Below are 22,958 nucleotides of genomic sequence, written 5' to 3'. Positions count from 1 at the left end.
TTTATCATTAGATTTTTTTTTTCTTTCAAAAAGTAAAATTATCCTGTCTCAATTTGTATGATTACCATACTATACTTCTCTTATGGTTTTGTTCTGTAATGTAATTATGTTGTACAGATTTCGTTTCACGAATTTATATTCATTACCATTACTTTTCCAACAGATATGTGACTGTACAATAAACTGATACACTCATAGATATTGGTTATACGAAGACAGGACAATATTTTATTTAAGTCTCACCTCTTCATTATATAAAACATACAAACAGTTGACAAAACAACATCATAAAACATACAAGAGTCACTCTAAAAAGAGTTATGAGAGACTATCTAAAATGTATTTACAGCATTTACACTAAAATTAGCTATATAAAATACATTTTCTTTTCATTACAATGTCATTGCAGATTTTGGCAGGATAAAAGTACATATTTTCATCTGTGAATAAAAATATAAATTCATCGTCATTAGGCAATTGCATAAAACTAACAGATACCAAAACAGCAGTTACAAGAACCTTCATCAGAGTTTACTGCACATAAAATTGATCCCAGTTTTGATAATGTTTTAAAATGTAAGTGTGAAGGATGAATGAATATGAATTCATGTTTTACTTGTAACATCCCACAATTGGTCAAACCTTTGAAAAAGAGTTGCAATGAAAAATAAATCTCAATCGAGAAAACTTTGTCCCTTCTGTATATTTAGACTTATATAGCAGCAGACAGTTTCTTTTGCTGTCAAAGTCTGGCATATTAATTATATAATTTATAAGCCTGGTACCTTTGATAAATAGTATCTTATATATTGTAAATTTTTTTTGAAGACTATGATTTGAACAAATGAAGGATTTTAATATAACATTGTTTCACACATTTAAATGTAATGCAAGCAGTCCTTTTTAGCTCGCCTGGCCTGTAAGGCCAAGTGAGCTTTTCTCATCACTTGGCGTCCTTCATCATTGTTAACTTTTTACATTTTGAACTTCTTCTAGAGAACCACTGAATGGAATGAAACCAAACATTGCATGAATATTCCTTATGAGGTGTCTACCAAGTGTTTTTACTTTGTAGCTGATCCATCATTCAAGATGGATTCCAGCGAGGGACTTCGCTTAAAATAAACCCTATGGACACCACATACACAGGTTTTCTTTCAGAAAATCATTGAATGGAATAAAACCGAACATTGCATGGATTTTCCTTATGAGGTACTGACCAAGTGCTATTAATTTGTAGCTGAACCATTATCAAAGATGGCTGCATAAGCAGGGGACTTAGTTCAACATAAGACCCTAAGGGGAAAACATACAAATGTTTCTTCTAGAGGAGCAATGAATGCAATGAAACCAAACATGGCATAAATGTTCCTAATTAGATGCTGATGATAGGTTGCTACTTTATTGCCGATTTACTGTTCAAGATGGCCACCAGGAGGACCTTAGATTGACATAGAACACTGTGGGGAAATATGTGACCAATGTCTTCTTCTAAGAAACCTGCGAATGGATTCAAACTTTAAGCAAACATGTTATTATGTTCCTTAAGAGGTGCCTTCCAAGTTTTGTAACTTTGTTACTGAATTGTCATAAAAAAATGGCCACCAACGGGAGACCTAGTTATAGGAATTACAAACAAATGTTTTCTTATACGAACCACAGAATAGAATGAAATCAAATATGGATAAGTTGGCCTCAATCATTATTTTGTTTATCTGTTATGATTTTAATTCATTTTTACATGATATCAAAGTAGAACAGGTACGCGACTCTGGCTCTTGAAAGCCTCTTGTTGTACCTTTCAAAAGCACTCTTTGTCACCATTGAGGAATGAAGCTGCAACACAGTGTTGTAGTTGATTTACACAGTAAGTACAATTAAATATAAGTGTGTTAAGAAAACATAGTATCTGTCTGTGTTTTCAGAAATTCTTAGAATATATATTTACAATATTGTGCTATAGTGGATGTACTGACATATTTGGAGGTGTACTGAGTCTTTTAGATTTCCAGTGTTGACAACTGTGGCAAAATTTGAAGCCTCTGGTGCAGAATACACGAAAGTCTAGGATAGGATTTTGACATGAATTTGTTTTCTTGCACAATCATCACTAGGATACACTATTTTACAAATATATTTATTATTATTAAAAGTTTTGTTTGATGATACAAAGTTATTTTAAAAAAAATAATGAAATGAAGTAGCCTAAATTCCTGGCATCCATATAATTTGAAATTGGCTTTGAATTATCTTTCAGTATTAACTTCAAACATTATTTCTTTACTTTGTGTTTATTGTTTTTCAACAAGTTATTTTTGTTATTTGAAATAATCTTCTCAATTTAACCAATGGCATTTGAATTTTACAGTTTGTTCATATATGTTGTGCTGTTGTTACATCACTGTCATAGATAAGGAGAGGGTTGAGTGCTCACAAACATGTTTACCTCTGCATTATTCTTTATGTGACTGTCTACATTGGTTGTTGTTTGTTCATGTCTGTCATATCGGTGTTTCATATTTTGTTTTGTTGTAAATAACTGTAAGCCGTAGTTATCTTGTTTGAATTGTTTCATATTTGTCATGCTAAGGGCTTTCACTCCAGACTTTACTGTATGGGTTTTCTGATTGCCTTTAATTGCTTACAACCACCTTATTTTAACTACTGTGGATAGTTCACATTGGCATTCATACCACATCTTCTTATTTTTATACAGAGGTGATATATATCGACAGACAACATACTTACTATTAAATATACATAATCAGGTCAAAGAAATTACACATTTTGAAAACAGAAAATTTTATTCATGAGTAAGATTACATGAAAGTGTGTTAAGATATGATATACAAAGGTTTGAAAATTTCTCTTCGAATCCTCCCCATTAATATACTAAAAATTCATAAATTAGTAATTTTGTTCTGTGCATGTGTTCTGTGTCATTTTTGATGAAAAAATAATAAGCACAGCGATCAAGTTTAATTTAATGTAGCATTATATAAGAATAAGAAACAATTGAAGGACCACATTCAATAATTGTCTTCCCAGTATAAAAGCATTGGTCTTTCTGACAATGTATGTAAATTGTACAAAAAGCAATCTTTCATTTTTAAATACCTATACTTTTCAGTGAAAAAATAAAGAGATTCATCCGTAGGTTTTTCTTTTCCTATCTATTCAGACCAGACCTTAACTATTTAGAATTTAGAGCTAACAGAACTGAAAATTATATATAAACTGATTTTATGGTTGTTTCAAAGCTACACCATTTTGAATAAAAATTGATGATTTAATTCCTACACAGTTTCATTTTTTTTAAAAGATTTTCCACTTAAAGGTTTAAAGAGTATGGGAAATGATGAATTCTTAAAATAAAATGTATCATTCTGGAAAACTAGCTTTGTTACAATATAAAGAAATCAGATTTTGATTGATCAATATAAACAAAGATTCCAGTGCGTTTAAAAAAAATAAATACCCAAAACCTTTGCTACAAGTTGCAATTTACAAAATTCGGTCCAATAGCCATATATAAAAAAGAAGATGTGGAATGATTGCCAATGACTATCCACAAAAGACCAAAATGACACAAACATTAACAACTATAGGTCACCGTATGGTCTATACAGAACTATACACATCATTGGATCAAGATGTGTCATCACAAGAGACCTTTCTTTATTAAAGAGTCTAGATTATATTGACCTGTTCATAAATTTATAAAATTACCATAAATTTAAAAGGTTTGAATGAATTTACATTTTTGACAATTTCAGGGATCAAACATATGCTCTAATGGCCTGTCTAATACTTATAATTCCTTAGAGAAATTTCATAAAGATAAGTAAAGTGAAAGTTGGTCAACAAACTAATTTTTACTGATCTTCTATCAGTGTTGACCACTAAACAAGACAAGTTTTTACATTTTACAATCAGACATAAATTCAATATAATTGTGATGGCAATAAGAAGTAAGGCAGAATATATAAAAAAAGTAACAGACGGAAAGTATACATAAATAAATATTAGCTAAGTTAATTGATAAAAAAGTATAAAGTATAAAGTATAAAAAAGTCAAAAAATAAGTTCTATCAAAAGTTCAAATTGCCATTCAGTTATCAGTATATTTCTCTTCATCACTGACATCATCCAGGGCTATAGATTGGTTGCCTGTGTTTTTGTTTCGTCTCATTGCAGACTTTAGTCTTGTGCGACTAAATAGCTCTGTCTGATCTATGTCTATGGCCTCTATATCAGACTCAGCCCAGCCTGGTGGTGGTATACCCTGATCCAAGGTCGACTCTCTAGACATGATCATCACATGTTCCTTTCCATAGTCTTCATTATAGCTAGTCTGTGGCAGGTCCATCAGTTCACATTCAACATTCTCTTCTGTACTGCTAGTTTGTTTCATTCTGTTTGGCATAGACTTAAAACCTGAAAAAGACTTTCCCATGGACTCTCCTTCCCATTGCTTCCTGACTTTGTCCTGGTCATTTGGTTCAGGTTCAAAGCCCCAGTTATCATGTTGATTTGCCATAGAAGATCCAGCTGTTATTTGTGGGATAGGTTTTAATACAGGTAGGAGATCACCTACTGGTTGGCTATGCAAATTCATCACATCTTTGTCTTTACAACCAAATTCTGTCATTCTAACCAATTTACCATTACCATCACTATTACCAGAACTGTTGAAAGGTGACTTTTTAATCTTTTTAGAATGCCTCCTTTTCTTCTTTTTCATTTTCTTGGGTTCATTTAGATCTTCCTTTGCTGTATCATGTAGTGACAAAGTTGATGATTCCCTTGACCAACATGTTACATCCTGTTTATCTGTTGTACACTTAAAATCTTTCAATGAAGTCCTAGCTAGATCAGACAAACTATCATCAAATGTACCATCATAGGGTTTCATTTCTAACCTGGGTTTGGAAGTGGTATCTTTCTTGACTGGAAAAGATAACCAACTTGGATTATTAATGGAGCTTTGACGGAGAAATCCTCGAGTTGGGTGGAAGGACAGCTGATCTAATTCCATTGCTTCATTTGTAAAGGACATCATTTGATGTGATCCAGGGGCTGGATGGTCCCCGTTTCCTGTAGTTTCCACATGAGGCACACCATGCTTCTGGAGTAACTTTTCCCTATCAGATGCAAGTAGTATTTTGACAACACCACTAGGTTGAGGATGTTGAAATCCACCCTCTTCCTCATCATCCTCATGTTCATGACAGATATCCCTTCTACTGTTTGATGGACCACTATGATATGACCTTTGTTTGTTGGTGAGAATATTATGGAAGTTTGCAGGTGGATTCTGTTCAACTGGTACCTATGAGGTAAAATATAAAGTTTTCATTTGATTGTATAGTAAAATTATTATTTAGTGTTTGTCTTATTTCATAAGCACTCAATCTCATAATTACAGTTTTAAGTGCACCTGTTTATAACAAGAGTGGACATGGTAAATATCTCATTGGCTAACTGTAATACCTAATAAGCAGCTGAGTCAAGAACACATGATATATCCTTATTGAGCAAATTGAAATAACAGTAAAAATGTAAAGGAATATATAGAAGGCAGTTGTTGTAACCATTATCCTGTCCTCTTTTCATGGAAGGTGAACTGCTGAGTTGGACTTGTCACAGGTTTGTACTTGCATGAGAGATATGATGGGTATTACTTGTGGAGCAGGATCAGCTTACACTTCCGGAGAACCTTAGATAACTTCCAGTTTTTGGTGGGGTTTTTGTAACTCAGATTTTCGTTATTGTGTTTTGTCTATTGTCAACGTTTGTATTTTAGTTGATTTTTGTTTTGCCATGGTGCAGCTGTATTCAGTTTGTTTTTAACTTTGGTATCATTCACCTCTCTTTAATTAGAAGAAAATCAAAATGTATAAAAACATTCATGAGGATATCCTTTTAGAATATAAGTATTAAGACAGTGGCGAATCCAGAAACTTTTATAAGTGGGGACCCACTGACTTAACTAAGAGGGGACCCGCTCCAATCACGCTTCAGTGATTCCATATATAAGCAAACAAATTTTTTTCCCAAAAAGGGGGGGGGGGGGGGCGCCTCTGTAAGACAAATATGACTGTTAAAAGTCCCGTAATTCTGGAATGACAATACAGAAATGTTTGTATCATGTACATTACCTGTCCATCATTATAAAAATCCAAATCATCTTCAACAGAGGTTTTCTTCATAAATTCTTCTCTAACATCATCTAAATAGAATTTAAATAAATTATAAATGTACCTCACATAAGCAGAAGTTACCTTATTTAGCAATGTGAACCTGAGGAAAATAAAAAAATTGTACAGTAAAACTAAGAGCACTGAAATGTCAGGCCAGCTTTACTGATTATGATGTAATTATGTTGAAAGTATTAAAGTTAAAAGGATTTATCACAATCATTTTTATTGTAAAAGATACATGCAAATGAGGTGAAGGTCAGAAAGGAACCTAGCTGACTTAACATTGACCAATGAACCATGAAAATGGTGTCAAGGTCAGAACTTTACTAAAAGGACTTCAAATTTTTAGTATATATGCTGTGTCATAATTTGATAAGGTAACGGTCTGCTGACAGCCATATCACACTTCCTGGACACATTATTCTTATATTTTTATACATTATATATTGAAAATTAATTTTGTGGAATTGAAGTGCTTTTCTGAATATACCTGTGACGTTCATCTGAAATCTGATATGCATTACACAAAAAGTGCAGACAAGTTGAATTTCCAACACTTGTAAAATTTAATTAAGTCCACACAGAGTGTAAATACAGACAATAACTAAGACAAAATACAAATATTGTTCTTAGTTTTTATGAGAAAATGGCTAAAACATTCCTTTCTTATCTATGAGAAGGATACTTTTTAAAAACAAATGTATTCTTATTTTGAATTGTTTATACCTGTGATAAGCTTCCATGATCCTGATTAATACCACATCATTATAAAGTAAATACGGAATGCCCATGGGACACATGCCACTGCTTGCATACAATGTTATGAAGGGACATAACTCAAGAACTGTAAATGTGACGCTACCCAAATTTGTACTTGAATTGAGTTTTGTGGTACTTTACGTTATGTATATTTTTCATAACATTTAGTTGAGGCAAACTTAAGATTGAGAACGGAAACAAAAATAAAAAAAATTGTCCATTTTTCTAGAACAGTAAAAGCGACACCATCAAAGTTCAAATTTAATCTATGTTTTGAAGGAATAAGCATTGTGTATAAGTTTCATAACATTTGGTTGAGGCAAACTAAAATTGGAGAACAGAAACAAAAAAAATAAAAAATCCTGCCTTTTTATCAGTTGTAAAGTGGCATAACTTTAGAACAGCAAAAGTGACACCACCAATATGTGAACTAGGTCTGTGTTTTGTGGTAATAAGCATACATATGTAGTATATAAGTTTTATGATATTTAGTTGAGGCAAACTAAAGTAAGTGAATGGAGATAAAAGATTCAGCATTTTTTATATTTATAAAGGGTCATAACTCAAGAATGGCAAACGTGACTCCATCAAAACTCAAACTTTATCTGTGTTTTGATGTTATTAGCATTGTGTTTAAGTTTCATAACATTTAGTTGAGGCAAACTTAAGTAAGAGAACAAAAACTGATTTTGGACCAACAAATGCATGTACAGATGGACAAAGGTAAAACATTATGCTAGGGTAGGGGCATAAAAATATGAAAACAACACGACATTTAACATATAGATTTTTGTTTACAATTGTCCCCTGACTGTACTGAAAACCCTTGAGTGCTGCAACCTCCCATTAAGTGCAGTCAAAACTAATATTTCCTTTCTTGATTTTAGTGTGCCATCATCAACTGCAAAATGCATACCAATTATAGTTATTCCAATGTTTATCCCTGATACAGAAACTTTTTCAAGATCTTTATTTTCTCCAAGACATTCTTTGGTTTTATTGAATAAATTGGTTTTCTATGTAAACATATTTGCCTTATAAGTTCAAATAAAAAGAGATCTATAGTAATTGAACTAGTTGTTTTGACAAGTAAATAAAGTATTTTATGCCTCAAAACTTTATGCTTGTTCAATGAATTTTACACAACAGCAAAGGACAAGGTTAACTTTTTGTAAAATTAATTAGGCCTTGAATTTCAACTTTATCATAAAATATCGAATTTGCCACAATTTGGATCTTTGAAAAATTAGGCCTATTGAGGAGGGTCTAAATGGAGGATATTTTCATGATGAATTAACAGTAAAAAATCTTGCTAAATGATGTTAACGGCATTAGGTGCACAATGATAAAATGTACAATATTTTTATGAAGATAAGAGAATCCATTTATTATTTGAGACCTCTGATGAACCACAATAAGGACATCTACGAAGCAAGATAAAATGTTAACCAAATTGATGCTTATGTTAGCCAAAAATGACCGCTGGATGGTAAAGGACATTCCTACGCTCATTAACTGCTAGGTAAAACAAATTATTAGGTATAAATAAGAGTATATCCTAGACTTTCAAATATTCTGCTTTGAGCGTTCCTGATGGAGGTAAATACAGAAAAGGGAGTCAGATACATCCAATTTAAAAACTGTTGTTTTCACTTTTTATAGGGTCAAAATCAACACATTTTGGACTTGCTTTTTAAAAAGGATGACATTTTACATTTTGTAAACCAGAGAGCTTAAGTAAATTGTTGGATATATCCTAAGGTGTCAATATTCAACTTATAACACATACCTGTTTCATTAATAATCCCGGTACGCTCGACCCATTTATCTGGAGGTTTGGGCCTGAAAAAACAAACTTGTAATGAAATATAATAATATGTGTAACATTTACACTTACAAAGAATAACCATAGTAAATTTAAATGCTCATATGTTGTTTTGGCCTTTAAAAGGTCTTTCTTGATAAATTAAGTCTTCAAATAAAGAAAGCTGTTACCTTACATTCAATGAGTACAAAGACCAAAACTATTTTTATTTACCTCTAAGATTCTAAAGTACCTGTGGATATTTAAGGTTGTGTAGACAATGTGATGCAAAGGCTCTTTGTAATTTATGAAATACAAAGAGGTTCCTTCTGATTGTCATTTTAATGTACATGATAATGCCTGAAGTGCTGCAAAATGCTTTACACTTTAAAACATTAAAAAGTTATTAAATATACATACAAATGTATATAATTTTCACTCTGAAAAAGTTAAGGGGACAATGTCAATTCGGAAAGGGTAAAATTATAGCTGTTTTAGATCTAGTATTGTAATGTATAGAGTGAATTAGCTATGGTTTGTAACAAGTTTTAAATATAGACTTACAATATGTATTTTGTTTTCGTCAAAAAGTAAGAAACTAGAGGCTCCAAGGAGCCTGTGTTGCTCACCTCATATTTTTATTTACAATTGATGTATGAAATAATGCAACCGTTTTACTTTAGCTATAGTTTCAAAAACTGCATTTCCCCCCTTTGTTCTATTTTTAGCCATGTCTGCCATGTTGGTTGACAAGCAGGGTCAATGGACACATTCTATAAACTATATACTCTAATGCTGATTGTAGCCAATTTTGGTTGAATTTGTCTCAGTTTGGGAAGACTTTTGTAAAAGATAACTAAAAATTTACGATCATTTTGGTCATGTAAACTTATTTGCTGAACATCATTGCTGTTTACAGTGTATCTCTATCTATAATAACATTCAAGATAATAACAAAAAACTGCAAAATTTCCTTAAAATTAATAATTCAGGGGCAGCAACCCAACAACGGCTTGTCTGATTCATCTTAAAATTTCAGGACAATTGTCAAATTTGCACTAAATGCTTTAGTTTTAGAGATATAAGCCAAAAACTGCATTTTTACCCCATATGTGCTTACTTTTAGCCATGTCAGCCATGTCGGTTGGCAGGTGGGGACATCAGACACATTTTTTGAAATAGATACTGTAATTATGATTGTGACCAAGTTAAGTTGAATTAGTCTCATTAGTTTCAGTGTAGAAGATTTTTATAAGATTACAAAAAATTGTTAAAAATATACTATAAAGGATAATAACTCCTTATGGTGTCAATTGACTATTTTGGTCATGTTGGCTTATTTGTAGATCTGACTTTGCTGAACATTATTGCTGTGTACAGTTTATCTCTATCTATAATAATTTTCAAGATGATAACTTAAAACTGCAAAATTCCCTAAAAATTACCAATTTAAAAAACCTAACAACGTGTTGTTTGATTCATCTAAAAATTTCAGGACAGATAGAGCTTAACCTAATGAAAAATTTTACCTGTTTGAAAAATTTACTCTTAATGCTTTAGTTTCAGAGATATAAGACAAAAACTGCATTTTTATACACTGCTCACTGATGATACCCCCGCCACAAGTGGATAATATTAATAGTGTAAAAATATGCAAGTGTTCGGTAAACAGAAAGTTGTCCAGTGATGAATTTGAAAACGCATCACACGGTATAGCTGACTTATATAAATCATGAAACCAAATTTCAGAAATGCTTGTATTGTAGTTCCTGAGAAAAATGTGACGAAAATTTTCAACTTGGCTATCATGTGTAAAATCATACAAGTGTTCGGTAAACAGGAAGTTGTCAAGTGATCAATCTGAAAACGCATCACACGGTATAGCTGACTTGGATAAACCCTGAAACCAAATTTCAGAAATCCTTGTATTGCAGTTCCTGAGAAAAATGCGACGAAAAATATTCATGGGACGGACGGACTGACTGACAGACAGACAGAGGTAAAACAGTATACCCCCCCTTTTTTAAAGCAGTAGCCGGGGTATAATAATTAACTTTTATCAGCTTAACTGGTTCAATTTTTTCAAATTAAGCTAATAAACATTGATACTGAATTATTCACTTTCAAATCCATATTCATGTGAACTTCAATTTAACATCGTAGAAAGAGATAGAATTACGCATGTATTGTCCGTGTATAGGTATTTAAAGGAAAAGAATGTCAACGTTGAAAGTGAAACTAGGTAAATAATTTGAATAACTGATTCGATCCACACAAAATCATTCTTATAAAGATCAAAACGAAGACAAACATTTTTTTAATCTACAATACAAAATTTAACAGACCTATAAAACTCCAATTCCACGAGTTGCTTAATCTATTTATATCTATGTGTATGTTTACATCGCTTATATGGTCATATAAGGTCAACTCGATAGTTAATTAGATGGCGTCTTGGCTAAAATTCACATGAAACGAAGCTACATCTTGTTGAGACCATGTCCTGTCAATGGTTTAGTTTATACTAGTGCCCCTTTAAAGGAGATGTGACATGATTTTTTTATATTTTTTTTTTGGTAAATAAATATTTATTTATACATAATTACCCCCCAAAAAACATCGAAAGCAATATAAATATCGTTTAAATGGATAAATAATGAATCTAAATGTATCGATCTGTCGACCTACTAATTATGCATATTTCAATCCCGGAAGTCACTCAGAACGAGGCTGTGACGTCAGTGGTTACATCAATCATATTTGACTGACGGGTGTATAGGCATAATTAGCGCAATTTCATTTTCGAATATCTTTAAAAAAAGCATGACAGTGATTAAAAATGGTTCTGTGTGCTGCCAGTGGATGCAACAGAAGGCATAAGACAGTTTTAATTTATTTTTTTTCGTTTTCCGAGTAGATCATCATCTAACCCAGGAAGAGATAGGACTTCCTACCAAGCACTAGTCATAGACTTTGTTCCGCCCACTTTACAAATGTTTGTTACGATCGTGACCCAGAAGTTAAGAAGAATCTCGAGGGATGTCCTACCATGAAACCAAAACTCCAAATGCAGTACCTGATATTCCATTGAAACAACCAACAACAGCTGAGCCCAGTCCACCTATACCTATATGCAGGGAGCTTATAAAAAGCAGAGAAAGGCTGAATATTTTTTTTTTTTCTTCGCAAATATTTTTTGGTTCACTTTATAATTTTTTTTTATATAGTTTAGTCATATTTGTGTATAATTGTACAGCCAAATATATCTCAATATTAAAAATTGGTATTTTGTACCTCCTGTGTGTACCTTACTACCTGTTCACGTGTGCAGGTGTGTACACTGAAATTGGACATAATAAATTAAAAGTCATCAACATTGATCAGAAGTTACAGGTATCGGCACACGTTCTCTACAACGCTTGATTTACCTTTGAAGTTGAAAGCTACAGGTGTCATGCCCCCGGGTGGTGATATGTAAGACATCGGCAATACGCGCTATTGCGTAACATGCACCGAATCTGTGTACATCCATGGGCTCACCTACTGGGTTCACAGGTGAGGTTGGCAATTGTTACGGATATAAGTTACGTAATGCATATCTGTTTAACCTGTTTGAATAAACAATAGTCAATACCTAACTGTCGGATATGGGGTATTACAGAATAGAGAAAAAAGGACTGGACAGTGCAGCTTTTTAAAGGGGGCGGATCGAAAATATTGGGTTTGTGAATTTACTTTGTAAACAATGGAGTACGATAACAATAATTAAATAAGCAAAATAAATAGAGAATTAAGAAGTAATGCTTCTAAAGTAAAAACAAAATTTAAAAAAAAAGCCTGTCAGTCCCCATAACTAATACATAACCTGTAGTTGGTACATAAATTTCTATGAGTTTTCTAATAGAAATAAGGCAGGTATGAAAGGTGTATTGCAATAAGTTATTAGTACTTACCCTTATTATTTTATTCTTTAATTAATAATCATTTTATTTCTTAATAAAAAATAATTGTGAAGAGATGCCAAGTGATGCTTTTAAAATGACAGACCATTGATGCAAGGTTATTGCGGTGAAAAACTATACGCAAAAGGTGATTTGAATGTGCAACGAATATTTTGGCTAGTGAATGTATGCAAGTCTTTATATTGCATAATACATACAGCTGTATTACATAGTTTTTACTTAAATAATGCAAAAACATCCAATTGATACAGACCTGGGAGTAGTAGATTATGTATAAGTATAGACTGAGTTAGTTGAAACATTATTTTATTTGCCGAATTAAAGTAAATTGGATTAGACACAAGTAAATCATACAACATGGACAATATAAAATTACAATTATACTAGTATGATATAATGGACATACATATAAGGCAAACAGTTTATAGAATAATACTAGCTTTCATTCGTAAAAAAGAGAAAAGGAAAGTTTGAAAAGTCATATGATAATGTGACAATGCCGTGTGTACTTATGATGACGATCATGATGTTCCGTGCCAGTAACAGTAACGCTCTATCATAGACTATCAAGGCTTAAAAAAGCTGTTTGACCATTGTATGAAATTTTGAACATGTTTGAAAATTTGAATATTTCGTTCATTCGAAAGTTCAATGTGTTCGCAAATTAATAGTTTTGTATCTAAAACAATGCTTTCAGATAGCCAGTTAAGATTATTGAATAAGGTTTTTCTGCATGATGTGTATTTTGGACAAACAAAGAAGTAATGGTAGACATCCTCAATATCTGACCCACAATGACAAGAAGGATCATTTATAATATTAGCGCTACATAGATCATTGTTATAAATGAATGGGAACATCTCAATTGCGTTATTGGGCAGTACAAATGAAACGTTTCAATTTTATATAATCGTTTATCGTGTTTGTTTCAAATTTCTGTTATGCATTACTGCTCTCTGTTTTCTGTCGTGAAGATAGTCCTGAAACCAATTCAATAAGTTTCCGTCAATACTGTAAGCTTTCATTTTACATATTATATGGCCCCTAATCCAAACTTGGTCGAAGTTAGATAGAAGTCACAAAATACAAAACAATTTAAAGACTGAAGATATACCACACAGAAAAAATATTAAAAAAAGATAAGACAGTACTCATAGAACATTTTCAATGGGATTATTATGGAGGAGAAGAGACATATGGATTTATTTTACTGTTATACAACTTCTTAAAATATTTCTTTTAATACCCCCCCCCCCCCAAAAAAAAAAAAACAACCCTGTTATGTCATACTTATAACACATTTATTGGTGACAGCTTTAGTGATTCAAATTTTACACCAGTCATACTTGGTAAGGTGATAGTTATTCTATTATTTTTATTCATTTGCTTGTTTAAGAAATTTTTCATGAAGCTTGATTAATGAAAAAAATAAAATTTTATCATGCAAAGGATATATCTGACGCCAAAATGAAGCCATTTATAGATATCAAGCCACTTTGACATGTTATTTTTATAACAATTATTTGATTATTGATATCTATTGAATAATTTTAAGTAACAAAGTTACTTCATATATAATAAATCAAAAACTTTGTATTTTCCTAAATTATTGTTTTCTTGTTTATATTAGAAAAATAATTTCGAAAATAAATTGTGACTTTTTGTACTGTGACTTGTTGTCCTGTGACTTTTTGTCCTACATTCTTTATGACCTATCCTTTTCTCTTATTAAATGTAATTAAATTTCACTCAAACATTTTTAAGAAATGTATCTTTATTTTTGGTGAAATTAATTATTGATATAGTATTTTTATATTATATCGACATTGCTTGAAAGATCGTCAATGTCGGATGACGAATTTATATCTTCTACTTTATTTTTTTTCTACAAGTAACGGCTCAAAACGATAAGGTCGAATATCTAAAGTTAGAGAGTTGCCTTGAAAACTGATGCTAACACTGTCCATTGTTTAATTATGCAGAAATATGATTGACTGCGTCCTCATTGAGACATTTTCTCGGCTTGTATCCACTGACGTCATCACGATCACGTGACCGGTATCTCATTAAAAATCAAAGATTACGACAAGCGCTGGATTCTTTGACCATTTAAAGGCCGTTAAATGATGTTTTGACAAAAAAAATTTATTACAATATATTTTTTTACCAATATTTATTAATTAATCCAAAAAAAAAAAAAAAAAAAAAAATTGTGTCACGTCTCCTTTAATCTAGATACCCAAATCATGATTGTGGCTAAGTTTGGTCAAATTTGGCCCAGTAGCTTCAGAGGAGAAGCTAAAAAGGCATTTATGGTCCTGCATTAAATATTATCATAACTGTCAGTAAAAAAAATTTGATTTTACTCATTCATTTTTCTTTCATGCATGTATGAAGACCTTAACTAATGTATATTTGTATATTCAGGCAAGGACTTATATACGTCCCTGATTCAGGCTTTAGAAATATATTAAAATATAGTTAGTACCTAAATTTTATTCTGCAGCATACAATCACTATGATAGAAATTATAATAATAATCCCAACAGAAAGACCAATCACAGCTTTAACCCATGTAGCCAATCCACAGTCAGGACAAGAACAATCATATCCACCATACTTGTTAGTGCAGGTGTAAGAATCTGGACAAGGTTTGCTTAAGCATTCATCCACATCCTCTTCACAATGTAGTCCGGTAAACTCTGGTGGACATTCACAGTCATAATAGAGATCAAAACTCTCAGCTCTGTGAGTATCTTCACAAGGGTAGTTACTGGCGTTCTTTGCTGAAAAAGAATTTATTACAATCATGTCAGTTAATTCCAAAGATATTTAAGAACATTCCTGCTAAAATTGCCTCAAATGGCCGGAGTCAATGTTTCAGTATTGGAAAACCTCCAAATCAGTCAGACTACAGCTGTTTTCAAGAATTAACCAAGTGTGACATAGATTATGGAACAACTTTATGGCCATGACAATGCTGTGCACAAATAGAGAAACCTCTATGTGTCACTGCAGTATCTCGTAATTTACCAGTTATAACTAAATTTTTCAACCATTTAATATAAATACGCCACAATGAGCTTTTTATCATCACTATAGTTCAAACTATCAACAGGTTAAAACTTTGATTTTTACCTTTACATTCCCCTTTGTTTTGACAAGGTGATTCCATTATAGCAACCTGTATGGTAACCACTTCAGATGAGCTGTTCCTATCATCCGTCACATACAGCTTTATATAGTCATAACCATAGTAATTGTCAGGTTGAATATAGGTCACTGTGATATAGATCCATGACATATCTGTTACATTGTAGGGTAATGTTTGACTGAAATTCCCACAAGGTAAACTATCAATCTGAAATAAAACATAAAGTTTGGCATAAGATATTTTTCTTTGTCAGTTGTTTGGCAATGGCAGATCTAGAACTTTTCCTGAGGGGGCCCACTGATTGACCTAAAAAGGGGGGGGGGGGGGGGTCACTCCACTCATGCTTCAATGATTCCCTATATAATCAACAAAATTTTTCCCACGAAAAGGGGGGGGGGGCAGGCCCCCCTCCCCTGGACCCACCTATGTTTGTCATACTTTTTTTTTACATGAAAAGATGAATTTATTGTGAAATGTTTATTGTCTGCATTTATTTCACTTAGTACAAAATGTAGTAAGTCATATCTATATCAATGCATTAAATTGTACATGTCAAAAATTAGCAAAACATGTTATATCTACAAAGATGGAACTTCATTTTAACCTGACTTAACTCAAATTTGATTCACCATGAAATTCAGAACTAAAATTCGCAGACAAAGTACTTATGTTCAAATGATTTAAGAGTCCAACAAATACTGTAGTTCAAAATGACATTAACAACGGTATACCATAATACGTCCCGTCTAAAAGACGACGGGCGTATAAATACATTAAGATTATTACAAGGCAATATAAATATATTAACAAGAAGACTTGACTAAAACTAAAATTGGATCAAATCGAGCAACTGAAACATGTGAACCTAATAAAGACTTCTCAAACAAAATCTTAGCAAGAAGGTATGTTCTGAGAAGTGATATACAAGAAAAAGAATTATACAATAGATCCATAAATTTAAAGATGATTAAAAGGTGATGTTGAATATGTGTAAATCAGAAACCAATACAACAACACAAGGAGAGAACATATGTTTTACTACCTACACACAACATAGTCAAATATTTTGAAAATGAAAATTGACAAATGCTTGCATAAAATTGAAAATTGAAATGGGGAATGTGTCAAAGAGACAACAACCCAACCATAGAACAGTCAACAACAGAAGGTCACCAATAGGTCTTCAATGCAGTTAGAAACTCCTGCACCTGGAAGGTTTTTCCTAAATAGAGTAATATATAAGGGAATTCAAAATATAAGTGTAGAAAGAATGTTCAACAATCAACTTGCTATAGCCTTATAAATTATTTGAGTGTTACAAAACTAACCAATGGATCATGAGGGCATGGTCCTATACCAGGAGGGATCAACTGTTGTTGGGAAACTGTAATATTTCCATGATCAAGTTGTGATACCATCAAAGTTAAATTGTCTTGTACATCAATATCATATGCTCCAAACACAGCCTTGAACTGGTCAGACCAGATGTGTTCTGTGTAATTGGTTTTCTGTTCTAGGTATACCTATAAAAATGAATTCTCTATTAGTGAAATGAGAAAAAGAAACAGTTTAAGGGTAAATGAAAAGATCAATTTTAGACAAGTATGACTGTTTTTTTATTACACTGCTTCATAGTCTTTCCTGCTTTTTCTTTTATATGTTTATAATGTGTGTTTCATAATTTAAAAAGAACAGTTCCAAATGAGAAAATTTGTAAGGGTTCCGAGGAACCCAGTGTCTCGCCAACTTTGCTGTAACTCCCAGGCTCAACAAAAATGAGGAAAACAATCAATAAAAATATTCATCTTGATACTATCTTTTGATTGTAAGAAGCCTCTGTCCAAGTTTAGTAAAAATCCAGGATAGTTTATGAATGGAATAAATGTTTTAAAAACTTTAACTGCAGACTGTATGAAATGTTAAATGTAACTGGAAGAAAAACTAAGTTCATTTATAAGTAAAATACAGACAAACATGTATTTGAAGGACTCCTTAATTAAATGTTTTGTAAATTGGCAGGTATGTACTAAGTATTTACTGCATCAAAATCTGATTGACTCACTATGACTGGTTCCTTGTTAAACCTCAACAATAAAGAGCTTTGGTTCTGAGTAAGGAAACAATATGGTATCATTCTGACTGATAACATAGATTGTTATTGTGACAATAGAACTTACCACAACTGGTTCACTACTATCCTCCAACAATATAGAGCTACCATACTGAGTAAGGAAAACAACAGGCTTATCATTCTGACTGATGACATCTACTGTTATTGTGACATTAGAACTGGCTACTGGAATATCTGTCTGATGTTCTGTTAGAAGTATGTGTATGTATTCTGTTCCAGCACAATCTGTACATGGAGTATACAAAAGCCTGAAAACAGATGACATAGATAGTTATTGTGACATTAGAACTGGCTACTGGAATATCTGTCTGATGTTCTGTTAGAAGTATGTGTATGTATTCTGTTCCAGCACAATCTGTACATGGAGTATACAAAAGCCTGAAAACAGATGACATAGATAGTTATTGTGACATTAGAACTGGCTACTGGAATATCTGTCTGATGTTCTGTTAGAAGTATGTGTATGTATTCTGATCCAGCACAATCTGTACATGGGGTATACAAAAGCCTGAAAACAATTGACATAGATAGTTATTGTGACATTAGAACTGGCTGCTGGAATATCTGTCTGATGTTCGGTTAGGAGTATGTGTATGTATTCTGTTCCAGCACAGTCTGTACATGGGGTATACAAAAGCTTGAAAACAGATGACATGTATAGATTATAGGGTTTTCTTCACATTGATAATGTAAAATATCAGCCGCGAGCCACATTGTGAACCTTTTTGGTGAGTGAGTGTATGGAACCAGCTAAAAAGGTTCACATTGTGTTGAGTAGTTTCTAACTTGTATAAAAATTGACAATACCGGTAATCCAGTTTATGTATATAGAATTGAAATAATTAACCTATTTCATGTATTCTTGCTGTATAATCATATTTCCAGTAGTAAGTATTATTTTTGCTTTGAAAACTGTATATTTTTTTCTGTGTAAATATGTCCCTTGAAAATTTTGAACTTACATTCCATCAGTAGTGAGACTAGGAGTACCCATGGAGTACGTAGAATCTTCTAAATAAAACAATATGGTATCATCTTCATCATCTGTTGCCTCTAGTAAATACTGAAGGGTACCTGAAATATAGACAATGTTGTTATAGGACATCTATTTCTACATTGTTATGATCTAGACAAGTTGATGGAATTTGCAATAACATTTTTAACTAGATTGAGTAATATATATTAGGCAAATAAAATAAATTATTGTAATTTCAGAGCAATTTTTCATAAAGATTACTTTGAATTATGTCCCTTATGAAAGTTATCCAGATCTTACCTGAATCTTCCTCCATAGTTACATTCTCTGGACTGACCAATCTTGGTGGTGTATTGATTATAGTAGTGGACACTATAGATAGAGAGAACTGTGTCTCTTGTGACAAATACTCAGGCTGTGAAGTAGATCTTACCTGAATCTTCCTCCATAGTTACATTCTCTGGACTGACCAATCTTGGTGGTGTATTGATTATAGTAGTGGACACTACAGATAGAGAGAACTGTGTCTCTCGTGACAAATACTCAGGCTGTGATGTAGATCTTTTCTTACGACTTATTGTGGAATTTTCTTCTTTGGACTTCCAGGTACTACAAACCTATAAATTCAATTCATTCCAAGATGAGATGAGATACAGTAATAATAAAGTTTGTATTTATTTAAGAGGGTGTCTATGGAAAAAACAGGCAGTGGATGGCACATGACATATTCACACCTGCCAACTATTTAAAATGCTCATTGGGGTTTTGCGTGATGGCTGTCATAGTCATAAAAAAACTTCAAGGGGCCCTGCAAATACATTTTAATGTTATTTTTTGGCTCCTTCATACTTTAATAAGCCTAAATTCATTGTAAAATTAATTGTTTTGTTTAAATTGAGGACAAAAATTTCTCTTTCAAAATTTCAATTTGGGAGCCTTGATGGGGAAATCCCCCACAAATAATAACAGTTGGCAGGTATGCATATTTTGTTTTCAAACTTTTTCATCTATTTCATATCACAAATACATTCTTTCTCAAAGTTAAATTTTGTTTCTTTATTAACTGCAACAAATAAAGAGAAAAAAAATACATAGAAAGCACTGAAAATTTATTGAAAATGGGAGATAACTCTTCATTTTGTACAAAATTTTGTTGCATTGTTAGTTAACTTTAAAATCATTTTCTGAGCCATCCACTGCTGATTCAAAAATATCTTTGACATATATATCCTTTGTATGATATAAACATTGCATTTGAACCAAAAATTCAGTGGGGAAAAAATTATGTTGTGCCACCCATATCATAGGATTTGCCTGATGTTTAATTGGACTGCCTCTGAAGTTTTAAGTTTTGTTATAGCTATAAATGCTTTCAAAAATCAAAATTCATTTGTGCACAATAACCAGTTTAGAATGGTGTCCTATGGTTTTGATGTTTATTTGTTGTTTTTAAATATGGCCAAAATATACAAGTTGTTGTGTTTAAAGTTTCAAAATAAACATTGGCAACATTTGGTTACAAAATATGTTTGATCTAAGTTGTTTTGAAGCTTTTAAAAGATCCAAAAATAGCAAAGGCATCATGTTTTGACAACATATTCATAATGTGCTGTCTACTTGTAGCATATATTGTACTCTAATGAACACTGAACAATCAACCACTATAAGACCAAAGTGTGGCTTTTTTCATATTCAAAATAAACTTAAAATTTAAGACCAAATTTGGGTAAGAGAAAACCTAGGTTTTATATTGGTATCTTCTCTTTAAAAACAAGCTAAAGCTATTTTTTTAAACCTCACATTTTAGGATATTGTCTCATGGATCTCTTAACCCATAATTTTCATATTTATATATTTATAAGAAACATTTAAACTTGCCAATGTAGTAGTACTTCCATCAGGGTTTATTGTCTCTGTATCATTAAGGTCACCACAAGTCTTACTGGTCAGCTCCCATTGTTTATCTACTGTAAACATACATTAACCCATTGTTGTAGCAATAAATCTATTTAGAGGAAAATAGTGCTCTTATCTTCAAATTTTCAATCTTAGGAAGCCTTAACCTCTGTTTAAGAAAAAAATCTAAACTCGTCATCATACACTGTATGGCTATAAATGCTTTGAAAAATATGCAACTTGTTAATTTATGGATAGATATGTTTATTTTCATACACCCTCTCAAATATGGTTTGCATGGTTTAAAGGTTTCAGGCTTGACCCTTTCTCACAAGTTTTTTTAATTTTCTTTTTTAAAAGGTTATCAGTTTATACCTGGATTCCAGTGTGTCAACATGATCCTTTGATCTCGGTCAGAAGTGGTATCAAAATAAGTTATGTTGACTGGTCCTGGCATAGGTAAATGTCCAATAGGTACCAGAGTAAAGGAAAATATACTTGTTGATAATCTGTAATAAAAGGCAATATTAGTGGATATATTTATAGAATTATATCTTAAAATCAATGAAACCATGTGAAAATCAGTTGCAAACTTTTATGTGTCCCATTTACCACTTAAGTTTATAAATACTTCACATTGTATTAACAGAAACATACATCAAGGTATACTAGCTTACACTTGTGTTTGGTGACATTATCTAATCAATAAAAGACATGATGCAGTCAAATAGACTAATTATGCACAAAACATGTCATTTACCCACCTTCTATAAAGAAGTCTGTCTACTGATTCCATGGTAGTATCAGGATTTACTATATAGGGTTGGAACTCTGTAGAAGATACTGAATCATAAACAGTGGTTAAATCTGTGCTATCTAATGGTTCCATTAATATACTCTGTCCTGAGGCAAGTCCTGAAAAATAACAAAAAATCACATTTATTATACTTAATGGTTACATATGCTTCATCACTTGCTCAAAAAACTTACCATCAGGTTGCATAATGAACAACCGGATTTCAAAACTCTCTATCAATAGCCTGCTTGATAACAATACAGTTTTTGGTGGGGTTCATTTGGTTTAGTCTTTAGTTTTTGATGTTGTGTTTTGTAAACTTGTTATTCAGTGGAAATCATTTGTAGCTGTATATCATTTTTGTTCTTGCTTTAATGTTTTGTACATAAATCAGGCCTTTAGTTTTCTCGTCTGAATTTTTTTACTTTTGCCATTTTGAGGCATTTTAAAACTTACTGAGGTATTGGTCAAACCCATTGTTGAAGGCCATAGGGTTACCTATAGTTGTTAGCTTCTACCTCATTTGGTATCTGGTGGCGAATATATGTCTTCTTATTTCATAATGTTTGTTTTTTCATCATCTTTTTTATTGCCATGGCATTGTCAGTTTCTCTCGACTTATTATATTTCAATTTTCTTTTTGCCTCTCTTTACTAACCAACAGTTGTACAATAATAAGCAACCAATACCAATTTACCTTAAATACTCCCATATAACATTTTTAAGTACTGAGTTGATTATTACAGTAATCACCAAAACTATGTGTCTTATTCATCAAAGAAAATATTCACAGCATCTGTTTTTATTGTGCATCATTTAATTGACATTATAATGGTTAATATACTCACCATCAGGTGTATTTATAAAAAGTGTATCCCCTACACTCCTCCTCTTCCTCCTGTTCCCTGACATATCATACTCCACCTCCAGAGGTTCACCTCCCACTGAGGTCTTCATTACAGCTTTATCATCCATCATTGTAACTGTTCCCAGGGATTTATTACTACAGAGGTAGGCATCATTACAAGCTCTCAGTGTTATAAACAGAGTTCTCCCTGGCTCCATGTGGAATGTATTAGAAGTGGAACTACTTTGATCTTTCCTCAGCTCATGTAAGTCATACAATTTGTACTCATTCATGTAAATAGAGCCATTCTTTATCAGAACAGTACCAGACATGTTGACACTGATGTAGGTACAAGGGAAAATATCATCACTTATCTTGGATGATCCCAAACAGATATCTATAATATAAAAAAGTCTATACATAGCAACAA

At 32.2% G+C, this 22,958-nt stretch overlaps 1 protein-coding gene across 1 annotated transcript in view; it reads right to left on the bottom strand.

Moving 5' to 3' along the window:
- Positions 1-2,968: 2,968 nt before the first annotated feature.
- Positions 2,969-22,958, bottom strand: part of LOC134726618 (uncharacterized) — a 204,289-nt gene continuing 184,299 nt past the window's right edge. The window contains exons 152-166 of the mRNA XM_063591029.1: positions 22,530-22,925; positions 21,650-21,800; positions 21,261-21,394; positions 20,868-20,956; positions 19,423-19,606; positions 19,290-19,361; positions 18,976-19,087; positions 18,375-18,521; positions 18,060-18,261; positions 17,211-17,405; positions 15,867-16,089; positions 15,217-15,514; positions 8,752-8,804; positions 6,162-6,232; positions 2,969-5,332 (exon numbers count right to left, since the gene is read on the bottom strand). Of these exons, the coding sequence (XP_063447099.1) occupies positions 4,112-5,332; positions 6,162-6,232; positions 8,752-8,804; positions 15,217-15,514; positions 15,867-16,089; positions 17,211-17,405; positions 18,060-18,261; positions 18,375-18,521; positions 18,976-19,087; positions 19,290-19,361; positions 19,423-19,606; positions 20,868-20,956; positions 21,261-21,394; positions 21,650-21,800; positions 22,530-22,925 (3,548 nt within the window). The 3' untranslated portion in view covers positions 2,969-4,111. The remainder of the gene's footprint in view (positions 5,333-6,161; positions 6,233-8,751; positions 8,805-15,216; positions 15,515-15,866; positions 16,090-17,210; positions 17,406-18,059; positions 18,262-18,374; positions 18,522-18,975; positions 19,088-19,289; positions 19,362-19,422; positions 19,607-20,867; positions 20,957-21,260; positions 21,395-21,649; positions 21,801-22,529; positions 22,926-22,958) is intronic.

Source organism: Mytilus trossulus, chromosome 7 (assembly GCF_036588685.1).
Source record: "Mytilus trossulus isolate FHL-02 chromosome 7, PNRI_Mtr1.1.1.hap1, whole genome shotgun sequence".
NCBI lineage: Eukaryota > Metazoa > Mollusca > Bivalvia > Mytilida > Mytilidae > Mytilus > Mytilus trossulus.
This window is presented reverse-complemented; position numbering and strand designations above follow the sequence as displayed.